The sequence below is a fragment of the Neovison vison genome, chromosome 12 (genome assembly GCF_020171115.1).
Source record: "Neovison vison isolate M4711 chromosome 12, ASM_NN_V1, whole genome shotgun sequence".
NCBI classification, from domain to species: Eukaryota; Metazoa; Chordata; class Mammalia; order Carnivora; family Mustelidae; genus Neogale; species Neogale vison.
Window position 1 is genome coordinate 67,215,338 of NC_058102.1, and position 16,023 is coordinate 67,231,360.

Consider the following 16,023-nt stretch of genomic DNA (forward strand, 5'->3'; position numbering starts at 1 on the left):
GAAACCCTGAAAAATATAATTTTACCCTGGGTATTCAGAAAACAGTTTCTGGAGGGACAACTGGGTGGCAGAGTCAGTTAAGCATCAGGTTCTTGGTTTCAAGTCAGGTCGTGACCTCGGGGTCGTGGGATTGAGCCCTGAGTGGGATCCGTGCTCAGTGTGCAATCTGCTTAAGATTCTCTCTCCCTCCCGTCTGCCCCTTCCACTCATGTTCTCTGTCTCTAAAATAAATAAATAAATCTTTAAAAAACAGTTTCTGGAACAGCATGAATCCATTTACATACAATGGCATATATGTATCTATTTTCTATAGAGATGTCTAGAAGGATGTTAATGAAAGTGTTAAGACTATAGGACTGTAGTTTTTATTCCTTTTTGTGCTTTTCTGTATAGTTTGGATTTTTATTTTATTTTCATTTTTTAAAATTTTTTAGAGATTTTTATTTATTTATTTGAAGAGAGAGACAGCGCAAAAGGGAACACAAGCAGGGGGAGTGGGAGAGGGAGAAGCAGGCTTCCCATGGAACAGGGAGCCCTATGTGGGGCTCAATCCCAGGACCCTGGGATCACAACCTGAGCCGAAGGTAGATGTTTAACAACTGAGCCACCCAGGTGCCCCAAAAGTTTGGGTATTTAAAGTGAAACATATATCAATTTAATAAAAAGCAAAACATTTTAATAAAGATTATTTCCTTTTCTTTTTTAACAAGCAAAACTGAAATATTTTCCTTTCATGCAAGCATGTGGGGCAATTTAAATGACTTTAAAGTAGTACAGTTCTTTAAAAATGGCTCAGGGTCTCTTGGGTGATTCTCCGTGTGTTGGCTATCCAGCTTTTGGCTTTAGCTCAGGTCATGATCTCTGGGAAGGGACAGGAGATCCAACCCCTTTCATCTTTATACCACCCCCATCAGGTCAGGCTCCCTGCTCAGCAGGGAGTCTGTTTTTCCTCCCCCTCACTCTCTATCCCACCTTGACCCCCCCATGTGTGCACTCTCTCTCTCTCTCAAATAAATATTTAAAAAAAACAAAAATCGTTCATATTCAATTCCGATTGAGCATCTTAATGTAAGTAAAACTTCCATTTTTTTTGCAGTCAGTGTTATGTCAGTGTTTTCCAAACATCTTAGTAAATCACCTGGGATGCTTATAAGAATTCTGGTTCCCAGACTAGAGCAACTGAATCAGGCTCTTGGAAGAAAAATGTGGTTTTTAAGGTAAGAATACAACCTTTGAACCCTTCTTAAGAGCACCCAGTTGGAAATAAATACAATATATCACTGCATTGCAATAGTGTAACATTTCTCAATATTTGATAAAATCTATAAAAGCCTATATAACAATTTTTTATTCAGAGTTGGAATTGCTTTCTGGTTTCTGTAATTTCATCTCACATGGACAATTTTGAGACTAGATGTTTCTGGGCCACATATCTCAGCCCATTGTGGATTCCTCCCTCTGCCCCTGCAGTTCAGTTTCTATCTCTCCTTTTCAAAATATTTGGCTCCAAGAAGTTCCTGGTTTCCAACTGAATGTTTATGCAATCACCAAAAAAAAAAAAAAAAAAATTGTTTAAAAAATTTTAAAGCATGCTTTTACATTGGAATTTGGAGATTCTTTAAAAATGCAACTTTGATCTTTACTTGAACACCATTTGACAGCAAAAGGATTAAGCAATTATGGGTTGTTCCATTATCCCTGCAGGATACATGAGAACTTCAAGGAATTCTGTATCACACAAAAGAAACTGCATTTAATGTGATTGAAAGACACTGAGGGTAGAAGGTTAGAAAGCTGACTTTCTGGTTTATGTCCCCGGGGCATGAACTAATTGCTGTATCTATGGAACCTCATGGAGAAAAAGGGAGTAATCTTTTTGTTCCTCACCTGTCGCTTACTTTGCCATCAGGAAACCTCTCTTCCCTTTCTCCTTGGAAGAGGCAGAATGGTCGGATTATTTGCAGGTAAGCAACTGAAACTTGTTTTCTATGAGAAGTTCAATAGAATAACACATTAATCATTTTTAGTATATTTTAGGTGGCTTAAGCAAGGTTAGGAGTTAATCCATGTTATAATTTTTGCTTAGGAGAAAGTAAAATGTTTTGTTTTTAAAGTTATTCAGTCCTTTGATTATTTGCTTATTACTGATGAGTAAATCATATATTTCTAAAAATTAAAGCATATGTGATAGGCTATTATTACAAAACAGGTAGAGAAATGAAAATTCAAAGAATGTTAACATTTTTGTGCCAAGTAAGTGAATGAGTCATTGTGCAAAAGGTACGAAAGAAACTGAGATCACAGGATAGAAAAAGGTTTATCTTTTTTTTTTTTTTGAAAAGAGCAGTTCAGCCGTACTTTATGCCAAAAGCTGATTTTTACTTATACTTGGTATAAAAATGGGTATAAAAATCCAACAGTTTCATATTTTGAACTACTTTGTCAACGTGGACATCATCATGGGATATGGAAACTACAACCTTCACAAAAGTGAGAGGCCATTTTTGCCTCCTTTAGTATCTTTTCAAATGTTTTGGCCTTGCAATTAAAGTGATTTTTATTAATACTTAGAAATTTAAAACCATTTGATTTCCCTAATACACATTTCTTAGCAACTGTCTCTGCTTTAGTCAGAGATACTATGCATTTTTGTATATGCTTCACAAAGAAGTATCTTTTATAACTTGCAAACAAGAATCCCAGAAAACAGATTAGATAGCCCCCATTTTGAACTTTTTTTTTTAAAGATTTTATTTATTTATTTGACAGATAGGGAGCGAGGGAGGGAACATAAGCAGGGGGAGTGGGAAAGCGAGAAGCAGGCTTCCCCTTGAGCAGGGAGCCCAATGGGGGCTCAATCTCAGGACATTGGGATCAGGAACCAAGAGGAAGGCATATGCTTAATGACTGAGCCACCCAGGTGCCCCCCCCTTCCACTTTTTTAACTTCTTCACAATTTTCACTGTAATGTTTCATTTTCTTTTTTTTTTTTTTTTTAAGATTTATTTATTTATTTATTTGACAGAGAGAGAGAGAGATCACAAGTAGGCAGAGAGGCAGGCAGAGAGAGAGGAGGAAGCAGGCTCCCTGCTGAGCAGAGAGCCTGATGCAGGACTCGATCCCAAGACCCTGAGATCATGACCTGAGCCAAAGGCAGCGGCTTAACCCACTGAGCCACCCAGGCACCCCTCATTTTCTCTTTTTAAAGAAAGTCTGTGGTTGACCTTTGAGGGGGTGGGGAATGCCTAGCTCCAAGAAGTGACCAGGATCCACATATCCACATTCAATGTTTTCAAAATCACTGCAAAATTAATTTTTTTTCATTTTCAGTTTTCATTTACTTTCAAGGTTTTGTTGTTATTGTTGTTATTTTGTTAGTAAAAACAAAAAATTTAAACCAGGGCACAAACTGGTTTTCTGATGAATGTAAATACCAGAACTTAAATCCATAGGGAGAAAATTTTTTTTTAAAAAGTCTGCAGTTGGGGCGCCTGGGTGGCTCAGTGGGTTAAGCCTCTGCCTTTGGCTCGGGTCTTGATCCCAGAGTCCTGGGATCGAGCCCTACATTGGACTCTCTGCTTGGTGGGGAGCATGCTTCCTCCTTTCTCTCTGCCTGCCTCTCTGCCTACTTGTGATCTCTCTCTCTGCCAAATAAATAAATAAAATCTTAAAAAATAATAATAAAAATAAAAAAATAAAAAGTCTGCAGTCACAGGTTTCTTTAAAACCATACAACAGTCCCCTTACAAACCATGTCTTGTTTCTGGTGTAATGGATCCTTCCTTTATCTGACGTCAAGTGACTAAATTATTGTTTTCCTCAGAAAGACTCTGGGCTAGGATTTCCACTTGTCTTTATATTTACTTAGGAAGAGGTGTCTGTGACTATTCACTTTCAGAGAAAGAAGAAAAGCAGAGGAGAGAATCCACATCTTCAAGAGGGTAAGGGACAGAGTATCAAAATGGCCTGGAAAATGTTCAGAATTAACATCAGAAAGTCAAATGTTCACCTAGGGCTCAGCTGGGAAGAAACAAAAGAAAAATCAATATGCAGTCAAAGAATGGCTTCACTTTTCTAGAAGGTGACTCTCTAGGAGAGTCCCTTAGCAACAGCTTCGAAATTCCAGAACCTGTCCTCAACCCCGATGGTCAGCTTCGGTGTCTGTCTGGATCTCAGACTTCTTGCCCGATCTTCCTACCACGGAAATGCATGTGGCAGTGGTGGAAACAGCCTTGGTGCTGCTGCTGAGCATGGGGTGGACCTCAGACTCTCTCTGCTCACCCACCATTTTTTATAGAGACTGTTGGATCCGTCGCTTTCCAGGTCTTCTGATTGACCTGGAGGAGTCTCAGAAGCTGGGAGCTCAGTTCCTGAAGTATTATTCTGAAAGTACTGGCCAGAAATGCAGCAGGAGCTGCTGCCTTAGGAAGGATGGTAAGTATCAATGATATGCCTGAGCAAAAATCAGGAGAAACTTAGAAAATGAAGACCTAATAAGGAGCTCTAGGCAGAGGTTCCAGGGAACAGATGATCAGGACTAGGGAAGATGAGGGAGAGACAAGGGGATGGGGGAGGGCAGGAGAGAGATTGAGACTGACTTTGCCATTTGGATCAGTGCTGGCTCAGTTTACAAATCTGGTGATGATCCAGAGTGCCATGGAACCCACAGGTAACACAGAATCTTCTTTTCTTCACTAAAGTGCTATATTTCCTCGAGGGTTAACTAACAATATTTCCACATCCCCCCAAAATGGCATATTTGGTTTCAAAAAAAAAATACAATAATTTCCTTTTCAAACTTCTTTTGGTGATCTCAATATTTCAAATTTTTGAAATGTGCTTGTTTGTGTTGAGCAAATGTGGGTTGCATTGAGCAGGAATTTAGATTGTTTAGATGTTTTGAAGGACATAGGTAGATATATGTCAACTAGCAAAAAGAAAGAAAATAAATATATATTTTAAATACTCTGATTTTTTTTTTGTCTGAAATCCAGAATCAGAGTTAAGCATCACCCATGTAATATGATCAAGGTTTATAATGAGGAAAACATTTCATTATTGCATAATTTCCAGTTACAATTGTCTAAAGACTACTTTCATTTGTTTTTCATTTTTCCAAGATTTTAAAGCTACTTGGAAAGAAATAGCAAAAGCAACACAATACATTAAAATAATTCTCTTGGTTCTTCCACACTTTCTTTCCATGGTTTGATACTGACTTATTAATTGCCAGTGCCTCCTATCCAAGTACACATGGCAGATTTCTGGGATGTGGACTGAGGCTACCCAAGGGTGTAAACTGACCACAGTGTGAGAAGCTGTGCCGGGCTAAGCCCTAGAAAGTTAATCAGGCACACAAGAGAGCAATTAATTTTTTTAAAGGGAATTTTTTTTTTTTTTTTTACAGAATTTATTTATTTGAGAGAGAGAGAGAGTGTGTGTGTGAGAGAGTACACGCAGAGGCAACAGCAGAGGGAAAGGAGAAACAGACTTCCCGTTTAGCAGGAAGCCCAGTGCAGGGCTTGATCCCAGGACCCGGGATCATGAGCTGAGCCAAAGGCAGACGCTTAACTGACTGAGGCACCCAGGTGCCCCAAAGGGAAATTTTTTTGAAAAGGTTGCCAATCTAGATTCTCACCTTAAAGATGCTTCTAATTCCCATAAGCCTGAAGGGAAGGTGTGTGTGTGTGGCGGGGGGTGGGGGGGTGGGGGGGGTGGGGGGGTGGTGGTGTACCTTGGTATCAATTTACCTGACTGTCCATCGCAGGGAAACTGTGACCTCTGGACTTCCAGGGATACTGTAAGTATCCAGTAGAATTCCATGATTTTAGAGCCTCTGTAGCTTCCAAGTTGTGGTTTTCTTCCTCCAGAAGAAAGGGCACGAACACACGTCTGTTTTTAGCTGGAAGCCAGAACTTTAAAAAGCCACAGTCCTGCAATAACTAACCTGTTCAGAGCTGGAACTCTAAAATGTACACGAAGAGGAATATAAAACTTCTTTTTAAATTGTTCTCTTTACAGCATCAACTACTTTCTTATCAAAAATTTAAATGTCTAAATTTGAGTATTTTTTAATCCTTTCCCTTAAACTTGACAGTCCAGTCTTCAGGGAATGCATTTGTAATCTAAAATGTATTAGCAATGTATTATTCATCGAATTCTGCCCTCTTCTTTATCCTCCTGGCTGGTCCAGAGGTAACGGGGGAGGGGTGGGATAGAGCTCCCCACAGTTAACCTTACACAGAAGCAGCAAAGGTTTGGCCAACTACAATTCCACAACAGCTTTAGGGATACTCTGAGGTCTGGTAATTGTATGCCATCCCTCTGTAATCTTATTTTATTAAAGAAGTTGATACCTTTGGTCAATGGATATTTCCCAGCACATGGTTCCTACTACACTGCAGCAGGAGGAAAGTCTGTTTTGCACTTTAGGGAGGACAGACTGGATACTGGCACTCAGCAAATCAGACTTAAGGGTTTCCAGAAATAACATGATGCATTTTATGGAGCAAAGTTATTTAGGAGAAGGGGGATAGCATCAGTGATGTACCCCCACCCACTACAATTCCAAATGTTCACATCCTTGTCAGTGGACTCTCTCCCTCTTTAAAGGACACTGAATGGGCTTTCCGTTGGATGTGTGATTTGCAAACGGGGCTAGTGCTCCCCTATAATCAGGGTCAGGGTAGCGTTCACCTGGTCTGCTGCCTTTCTACCATCTGGGCCTCTCCCAGTAATTGCAGTTTTTGCCTTCCCATGACTCCCTCTTTTGTTACAACATCTGTCACTTGATTTTCGTTCTTCTTTCTCTGGTGAACTCCGGTGCATTAGCATTCTGAGAGGGCACTGCAACTAGAAATCTGAGAAGCCCCAGGGCCTTCTGTAGCCAACTGAACTTTTCATGAACATAAAATCCTCGGATTGGAAAATGATTCCAGGTAATCCTGTGTGGAATGGAATGTGTGAAAGATTAGAGAAAAATCCATGGACAGTTTCTTTTAAAAGGGCATTTTCCACATTCATAGAAACAGTTACTGTAGTTCGCCATGTTCTGTGAGATGTCTGAACATAGCCCTGCAATATACTGGTGTGAATGCCATGTTCTTGGAAGAAATAGAAGCTACTCAAAGCTCTTCCAGCTGGGAGAAACCAAAACCATCTGCAGATGCACTTTTCCTTTCAGTTTCCTGTAACGTGGCTGTCTTCTACCATGATCCCATGCATGACAATGTCAACTGCCTCCATGTTCACTGCCCCACACTGGAGAGCTGCATCTTAGAGCCTGGAACCAGTGCCATTTTATACAACGTAACAGAAGGTAATGATTTGTGCATTTTGTGTTTATGTTGAAGAATGTTGGTATCGCTCTAGTAGAGATGTATAACCTAGAAACTGGCTGATAACAACCTGAACCACTATTTTCCCATGATCTCTATCTGGAAAAGTTTTGGGCATCCAGGGCAGAAAACTACAAATAAATTTGCTCTAGTTTGGCATGGTCAGCACTGATGAATTCATTCCAGATGATAACAAATTGTATGTGATCAAAGAAGAGCTTAAGCATTACCTATATTCCAGAAGCCCCTAGCAAAAGCCAAAAAAGGCATTCCTAATAGTGAATACTGTTACGCTGAAAAAAAAAAGTAAATTAAAAAAAAAAAAAGAAGGCATTCCTACTGGAGGGGCTAAGAGTACTACTAGGAACAAAGACAGTGGCAGTTTTGAGGTCTATGGACAGACACTGTATACAAGGATTCTACAAAGATTGATGTCAAGGACAAGGAAATGCACTTACTAACATACATTAGCCTACCAATGGTCCCAAGATAACCATTATTTTAGATAAATACACATTTAAGCGTGCCTTGCCCATGTATACAAACACATGGTACAAATTGGTAAATGTGAAAGAACAGATTTTTGCCATCCGGATACAAAGGTGCTAAATTTCGTCATCAATTTTACTTACTGAACACCTAATTCAGGCCAGGAGCAGCACTGCAAAAGATGGCAGCTGTATGTCTGCCCGCGAGTTTCTTACAATCTAGTTGGTATGACAAGGCTCACAATTAGTGTAGAACCTAATTAAATACAAAAATGTGTGATACTGCCTCAAGTACAAGCACTCAAAAGAAGAGGAGACTAAAGAAACCTACGTTCAGAGGCAGCTTCGTGGAAGAGGCCAGGCAGAGGCAAGACAAGGAGTTCTGTATCACATGACGGGAGAATAGAAAACAGATCTGGCTACAAAAGGGGCACTTTCGGGGTTGCAATGAAAATCTGGGTAAGGATAGGGTAGGCCAGGTTACAAAAGTGTTTTGGACAAAGCAGTGTTTGGACTTGACTTTGTCAGCAACAGAGAACCAGCAAAGGCATTTAGTGAGAAAACGTCATCATTAAAGTGATGAGTGTGATTGTCTTTAGTCTGGGAAAATAATATGCAGGATGCGAATTAGAATATCTAGTCAGGGAAGCATTAGATCTGGAGAAGGTGACCATAACTGCAAGGAAGAGGAGGGATGATTACCAGCACATTGGGAGGGAACCAGATAGGACCGACTTTTTGGATGAAGGAAAAGAAGAGAGTGGGGGCGCCTGGGTGGCTCAGTGGGTTAGGCCACTGCCTTCGGCTCGGGTCATGATCTCGGGGTCCTGGGATCGAGTCCCGCATCAGGCTCTCTGCTCGGCGGGGAGCCTGCTTCCCTCTCTCTCTCTCTCTGCCTGCCTCTCTGCCTACTTGTGATCTCTGTCTGTCAAATAAATAAATAAAATCTTAAAAAAAAAAAAAAAAGAAAGCGAAGTCAAAGATTGCTCTGCAGTACATAGATTCCAGCTTGGGTGATGGAAGATTGGTGAGGTCACCGAAAGGGATAGAGAGCCAGACAAAATGATTTTGGCTTTGGGACTGTTCAGTGATGACATGAAATATCTAGGTGGGAACCTTCAGTAGGCCACAGGAGCAATGAGACCAGGGACCGAGAAAGAGGAAATAACAGGTGATGTGGATTTCAGTGCCACTGACATAATGGTGACAGCTGATGAGGATACTTGTTTGTGTGGGTGTGTGTCTGTGTGTGTGTGGTGAAGGGGTGAGATGAAGGGAAAATTCAGCAGAAGACAACAGACTAAAGATTGTGGAAAGGACACAACCAGTTTGAACCAAGGAGAGAACCAGCTAAAGAAAGAAAAAATAAGAAACAGGCAATCTGAGATAAAGTGTCAAGAGAGTCTGCATTCCAGGGAGTCACAAGAGGAGAATTTTAGGGAAAGGATGGCCAGCAGGATTGAGGGTAAAAGAGAAGTCAAAACAATGAGGTGGCCAGGAAATATGGAAACTACTGATTATCTCAGAAGCATAATTCTGACAGAATAGTGTGGATGGAACAAGATGGCAGAAGGCAAACAACAAAGAAAGGAAATGGATATTGTTATGTTGAGAGGGAGAGAGGCAGAGAGACAGAAACTGATAGGAGACACAACTGAAAAGCTGTTGAGAAGTTTTTCCCCTCCCCTTTACAGACAGAGCAATATTTGCTTGTGTCTGAAGTCAGAGGGAAAGGAGTTCCTTTACAAGAGAGAAAATACTGAAGACAAAGTCAATACCTTCAGGAACTGGGAAGGGAGGAGACAGAGGGCTTTGCTCATGATTTTGAATACAGCTATACTTCTGTATTATTTACTTTTTAAAAACTTTAAGATGCTACATATCTCAAATGGTTACTGTTTTTTTGCAATTCTTGCACTAACATTGGCTATTATTACCCAGAAGCCCTGGCAGACACAAAGAATCCTCCATGATGTAGCCAGCTGTTTGTAACAGAAAGTGTTCTTGAAAGTTAAGATAAATTCAAATGTGGCCAGTACGTTTCTAAGCCTTCCAGAAATATGCAATAGTAGAACTTGAACTTAAGCTCAGTTCACTAACTTGGTGGCAAACCCAAGACTTCTCCAAGCTGTGCTTTGATATTCTCTCCTTGAAATAAAAAATAAAATGAATGATGCCTTATTTATCTTTCAGGTATAGATCCAGATTTGCTGGTTTTTGAACAATCACGTCCCACATATCTAAATACTCGTTCCTCATCTAACACACGGGACAGACTAAGGATTTTAAAAGCTACGCATTTAGATGAACAACAAACCACAGTGATAAACCAAATGCTACCATCAACAGAGATGCCGTCATCAACCACACATCAAGATCTGGTTGTCAACACAAACAGTACTAGGTATTCCAAGGGGTTAACCACAGATTCTTGGGCAAAACTCATTTCCCTGAATAACTCCATTACCACAGAGGCAAATATGGTGTCACACAGCACTGATTCCATCAATAATCCAGATAACACGACTATTTCTCCTTTCTTTGTTCCCATAGACACAAAAGCTTTTCATAGGCCTATTCCATCCCGACTCAACAGTAGCAAGCAATTACTAAATAAAACCAAGGGGTCCAACAGCAGAAACCACACAGCTGAGAATGAAGACATGACACCTGATGGGGCATCTGTGACTTCAAAGATGTGGCTGGCTCCGGTGGCCCTCTGTACCTCTGTCATCTTTCTTTGCTGTTGTATGATCATCCTAGCATCTGGATGCTGGAGAAAGCAGCAGGGCCAGTATAAGCCAGGGCAGAGAAAGTCAGGATCCAGGCATGTCAAAAAGTTAACACTCTAAAGAAGAACTCTTAATAGTAAAAGTTATAAGAAGATTGTAAGCTTTCAAGGTTATCATTTTTAGTTTTCTGTAAAACAAGGGCAGTTTGTTTAAAAAAAATAAATAATTGCACAGGATGGCCCCCCTTACCAACCTCTAAAAAAGGCCATAATCTTCATAAACTTAACTGCTTTGATCATTTCTATTTTGTGAATAGTCTACCCTTTGCCAAAGTTCCAAAATTCTGACCCCTGCACTTGTTTAGCACAGTGTGAGAGATATGCTTCTAAGTGCTATACATGTATTCCCTCATGGATATAATTTTATGAATTAGATATACTTTTTTAAATGACTATAGTATTATTATCACATTTTACAGATGAGGAAAATGAGAAGAGAGAAGCTATTTTCCTTAAAGTCACATAGCTTAATATTAGGGAAGGCAGGATTTAATAGATATCTGGTTCAAAAGTTCATGCTGGAAATCACTGTTAGATTAAAAGCCTCCAAAAAACATGGAAAAAAAGATACGGAGAGGAAAACACCATAATATCATATGTTTCCTGTCAAGGTCAAATAATTGTCATGTATATTAATAAAATCTTTTAGTGGATTGGACAGAAAAGTGCTATTATTACAGTTACTAACACATGTGCAAATGCAGCTTTTTAAAAAAATTTAGTTTTGATGTTCAATTGATTAATTTCTTCTTAATCCTAAACCATCTTCATTTTTTAAAGTTGACATGCCTTTAACTCTGGTACTGGAATCTTTGAGTTTGTGTTGATCTCTGTTCAATAAAGTTTGGGAGTTTTAGTTTACAGCCCTCACGTGTATGTAGTGTTTTCCCAGGTGCAAACATTAGCTGTAGGTATTTGAGCTCTGTCCAAATCTTACACCAGATCTACCCCCACCCCCACCCTGAAGTGCAGACACTTTAATTCAATCAAGTCTCCAATGATTTTAAGCTTTAAGCCCTTAATCTAACCCTTGAAACTCTGAAAGACAGCCAATAAGCAAGAATAGATAAAAGAAAGGCCTATTACAGGATTAATAAAACAGTACTGTTCTCTCTTATGTTAAAACAAACTGTCCAGTGGCTTAAGAGGTGTTTCTGTTTCTTTCCCTAGTGTTGATACTCTGTGGGAGAAACATGTCTGTTTCTTTAATATAAGGAAGAAATATAAAAAATCTCTATCAGTGGAATATTAGCTACAAATAAAAATCTGATTTAAAAAATGTCATCAACTTACCCTTATTTACTAGTCATGATATTAAATATTAAATTTTATGAATTTCTTTCCCAATTCATTAGGAAAAAAATTATTCATATTACATAGGGAGGATATAAAGACTTAAATTACCCTAAAATTATATTTCAATAAATAATTCAGGAAGCAGTCTTTAAAAATTATTTGTACAATCTTTTAAAAGATTATTTTTCTTTAAAATATATGCAAGTTTTTAATTTACCTTATTTTATTTTTTATATACAAGCTTTTAAAGGTTTCCAAAAAAACAGGGCTGCTAGAAAAACGTTTTCTTCCTTGGGGTTTCTTAGAATTTGCTCATTTCCTAAAATTGGTAGTTTTATAAAAATGACCATAATTTGAGAAAACATATTTACATTTGTAAGAAACCAAACTCATACTCCTCTTCTTCAGCCACTATCTGTGACCATCAGATAAACTGAAGACATTTATTAGACGGTAGATGCAACTAGGCCAGTGTCCGCCAGGAAGCAAAAATCGCCGAGCCTAGAAACCATGTACTTCCTGGAAGCCACAAGGACCAAAAGAGAACTTCTGAATAGAATTTAAAACTTTCTTAAGAAACAATAAAAGATTCTCAAGGCCAACAACCAGTCCACAACCAAGGCCAAGATTGTTAAACTCAATTGCAAAGTAACCATAATACTGAAATCCTCCCAACATTGTAACTAGCCAGACCTATTTTAAAAAGTCTGTAACTGTCCAGTATTATGAAATATTTACCACTATTAGGGAAGACATATGCAAAGAAAGAACTAAAGCATGTCACAATGAAGGGAACAGATTTATCCTACTTCTTAGTTGCCTATGTGTTTAAGCAACTTCTGAGTTATGTAATTTTAAGTTTGATGTTAGCAGTCAATGTGTTATCAACGTAGCAAATATCCCTTAGACTTGGTTAAAGGATAAATATGATGTTCATTGTATATATTGGCTCAAATTAATAGTTTAAAGGACGGATAAAGATCCGATTAATGAAAAACAGTAGTTTAATTATTGCTAAAATTATAATCATCGTAACTGCTTTCCATCTGAGGCAGTTCTGTATTAATCTCACAGCTCTTAAGATTTTGCCATTAGGTGTCAGTGCTACAGCCTATCTTCAGGTCAGTTGCCAGGAGATACCCAAACCGCAAAGGCTAGAGGGTACAGTGCTCTGAGACACCAAGTATAAATTTGGAGCGGGGAGGTCTGTCTGAAAACCACCCTCAGGTTTGGTAATTCACTAGAATAATTCACAGAACTCAAGGAAAGCTGTTATACTCATGGTTATGGTTTATCACAGGGAAAGGATATGGATTAAAGTCAACCAAGGGAAGAAGCACATAGAATGAAGTCACAGAGGGTTCCAAAGTTATAGTTTCTGGTGTCTCCCCCTAGAGGCAAGATATGTTACTTTTCCTGTTCCAGTGTATATGCCCAGAGTACTGCCAGCCAGGGAAACCTGCCCAAATTTAGCAGTTCAAAGATTTTATAGAGGCTCTATTGCATGGGTATGACTGAGTGATTACCTGGGTGGTTGATCTCAGCTGCCAGGTGGACTGATCCCAGGTGACTTAATGCCCCTTCCTCTAAATCATGTGGTTTTGCCGGCATGGCTAAGACTGTCAGGTGTGGCCAGCCCCACCCTAAAATCCATTGTGACTGGCTCTCACCCTAAACCAAGATATTCCTATGAGGTATGACACAGATTACCTCCTGGAAGCTGCAAGCAAAGGCCAAACCTCTCTTTGGGCCAGGTCAGATTCTTTATTACACAGTATTACCTCCTCTGTTTTATCTATTATTATAGTATTATTTCAAAAGATGGATGACCCTAACCTACCATCTCTTTACATGTTCCCAAAGGATTTCTCCTCAACCTCTATTTTCAAAATGTTCCCTTTGTAAGAAGGGATACTGTTTCTGCATCTGAAAATACTGTTTCTGCATCTGAAATTCCTTAAACTCCATGAATCTCTAAGAAATATAACATTTCAATACACTTAAAGTATGCTTTTAATTTACTATTTTTTAATTTTTATTTTAAAAAAAGATTTTATTTATTTATTTGACAGAGAGAGAGAGATCACAAGCTGGCAGAGATGCAGGCAGGGGGTGGGGGGTGGGGGGAGCAGGCTCCCCGCCAAGCAGAGAGCCCGATTTGGGACTCAATCCCAGACCCTGAGATCATGACCTGAGCCAAAGGCAGCGGCTTAACCCACTGAGCCACCCAAGCACCCTAATTTACTATTTCTATGCAGTGGATTACAATGTATCTCTCTTTTTGCAGTCAAGGTCATATTATCATACTTAATAACATACAGATTCTTGGCCTTGCTAATACTAAATCATACCTTCATTTCATATAAATCCTTTGGGTAACTGTTTTCAAATTCTTTTTGGCTTTCATTTATGTTCTCTAATTCTGTTAGGCAAAATAAGTTTTGGACAAGTAACAAACTCAATAATTCCAAGTAATTAAACTCAATAGAAAATAAAATTCTATTTTAATTAACTTAACCACTTACAACTTTGGAAGTGGTAAGACATAATAGATAAATATACTGAATTGACAGTTAAATTGAATGGAATGTTTCATAGGACAATTCTTAATTTCAAGGTCTTACACCTCATCTCTTTTCTGAGCTGCAGAAACTCTAACTGGGGAATCTAAAGAGATGAATACCAGTTAATCTCCATTTCCACCTTTCTGCAAGCATTGGCTTGGAGAAGTGAGCCCCAGAAAACAGAAAGGAGGATGCTAAGCAGAGTTGAATTAACATAAAGTGAGCCCAAAAGAGAGGAATGGAGCAAACTTTTCAGATTAGAAAAATACTTCCAAGAACCTGTTTCTAATCAGAATTGGCATCTGTAGAAAAGGCATTGGATGGACAGTAGTTATGTAAAAAAAAAGCACTAAACTATATTCAGGGAAGTAGATTCTGGACTTAGTTTCCTAAATAACCAAAGTCATTACAGCTGGTCCTGACTTACTTTGACTCACGATTTTTCGAATTTATAATGGTGTGAAAGCAGTAACATACTGAGGAAACCATACTTCAGATTTTGAATTTTGATTTTTTCCCAGACTAGTGATATATGATGATATATTTTCATGATACTGGGCAGCAGCAGCCAAAGCTCCTATCCAGCCATGTGATCCTAAGGGTAAACAACCTGTATAATGACAGCCACTTTGTACCCATAAAACCATTCTTTCACTTTCAGTACAGTATTCAATAAACTTCATGAGATATTTAACACTTAATTATAAAACAGGCTCTTTGATAGATGATTCTGGCCAACTGTAAGCTAACGTTAAGTGTTCTGAGCACGTTTAAGGTAGGTTGAACTAAGCTATGATGCTTGGTAGGTTAGGTGTATTAGATATATTTTCAACTTATGATATTTTCATCTTAAGATGGATTTATTGGGACATAACCCCATCATAAGTTGAGGAAGATCTGGATTCAAAAGCAACCAATAGGTGCTAATTTGTATGGAAAGAAATAGGAGATAAAAGAACAGCATATGTATATACAAGAATATTAAAGTGATGGCAGAAATAAAATTAAAATACTTTCAAACCAGAAGGAATCACACAGATCTTCTAATCAGTTCTATTGCTACACCATACAAATAAGAAAATTGCTGAATAATCATTGCCATGATGCATCAGTATGAGAAAATACTTTAAATGTGATGTGACTTCTAGAGTTAACATGGTGGAGTAGTAAGGACCCTATGTTAGTCTTATCCCTGGAATTCAGCTAGATAGTTGTCAAATCATTCTGAACACTTGCATTTTCAACCAGAGGCCTGATAAAAGAAATGCTGCAATGCTACAAAGAGAAAAGTGGCCACTTCTTAGACATACTGTTGTCTTTACTCTCTCTCTCTTCTCTTCTTTTCTGGACATAATAACAAGATGGAGAAACTTAATAACAAAAGAAAGAACAGGAGTTAATCAATATGGATATAAGTAAGATGTCTGAACTAGAACTTAAAACAATGATTATAAAGATACAAGTTGGGCTTGAAAAAAGCATTCAAGATACTAGAGAATCCCTTACTGTAGAAATAAAAGAACTAAAATACAATCATGCCAAAATTA

At 38.6% G+C, this 16,023-nt stretch overlaps 1 protein-coding gene across 5 annotated transcripts; it reads left to right on the top strand.

The window, feature by feature from the left end:
* The first annotated feature begins 574 nt into the window (after nucleotides 1-574).
* Nucleotides 575-11,710, top strand: MANSC4 (MANSC domain containing 4). 5 transcript variants are annotated; one of them, XM_044228482.1, is made up of 7 exons: nucleotides 575-1,785; nucleotides 1,910-1,964; nucleotides 3,899-3,941; nucleotides 4,298-4,434; nucleotides 7,184-7,318; nucleotides 10,019-10,229; nucleotides 10,379-10,445. In XM_044228482.1, exons 2-7 carry the CDS (start codon nucleotides 1,946-1,948, stop codon nucleotides 10,395-10,397), a joined length of 564 nt encoding a protein of 187 aa, XP_044084417.1. In that variant the 5' UTR covers nucleotides 575-1,785; nucleotides 1,910-1,945; the 3' UTR covers nucleotides 10,398-10,445. The 5 variants fall into 5 exon arrangements, with proteins under 5 accessions (XP_044084417.1, XP_044084416.1, XP_044084412.1 ...); XM_044228481.1 differs by having other exon boundaries at nucleotides 575-1,964; XM_044228477.1 differs by having other exon boundaries at nucleotides 3,899-4,434; nucleotides 10,019-11,710.
* The last annotated feature ends 4,313 nt before the right edge of the window (nucleotides 11,711-16,023 follow it).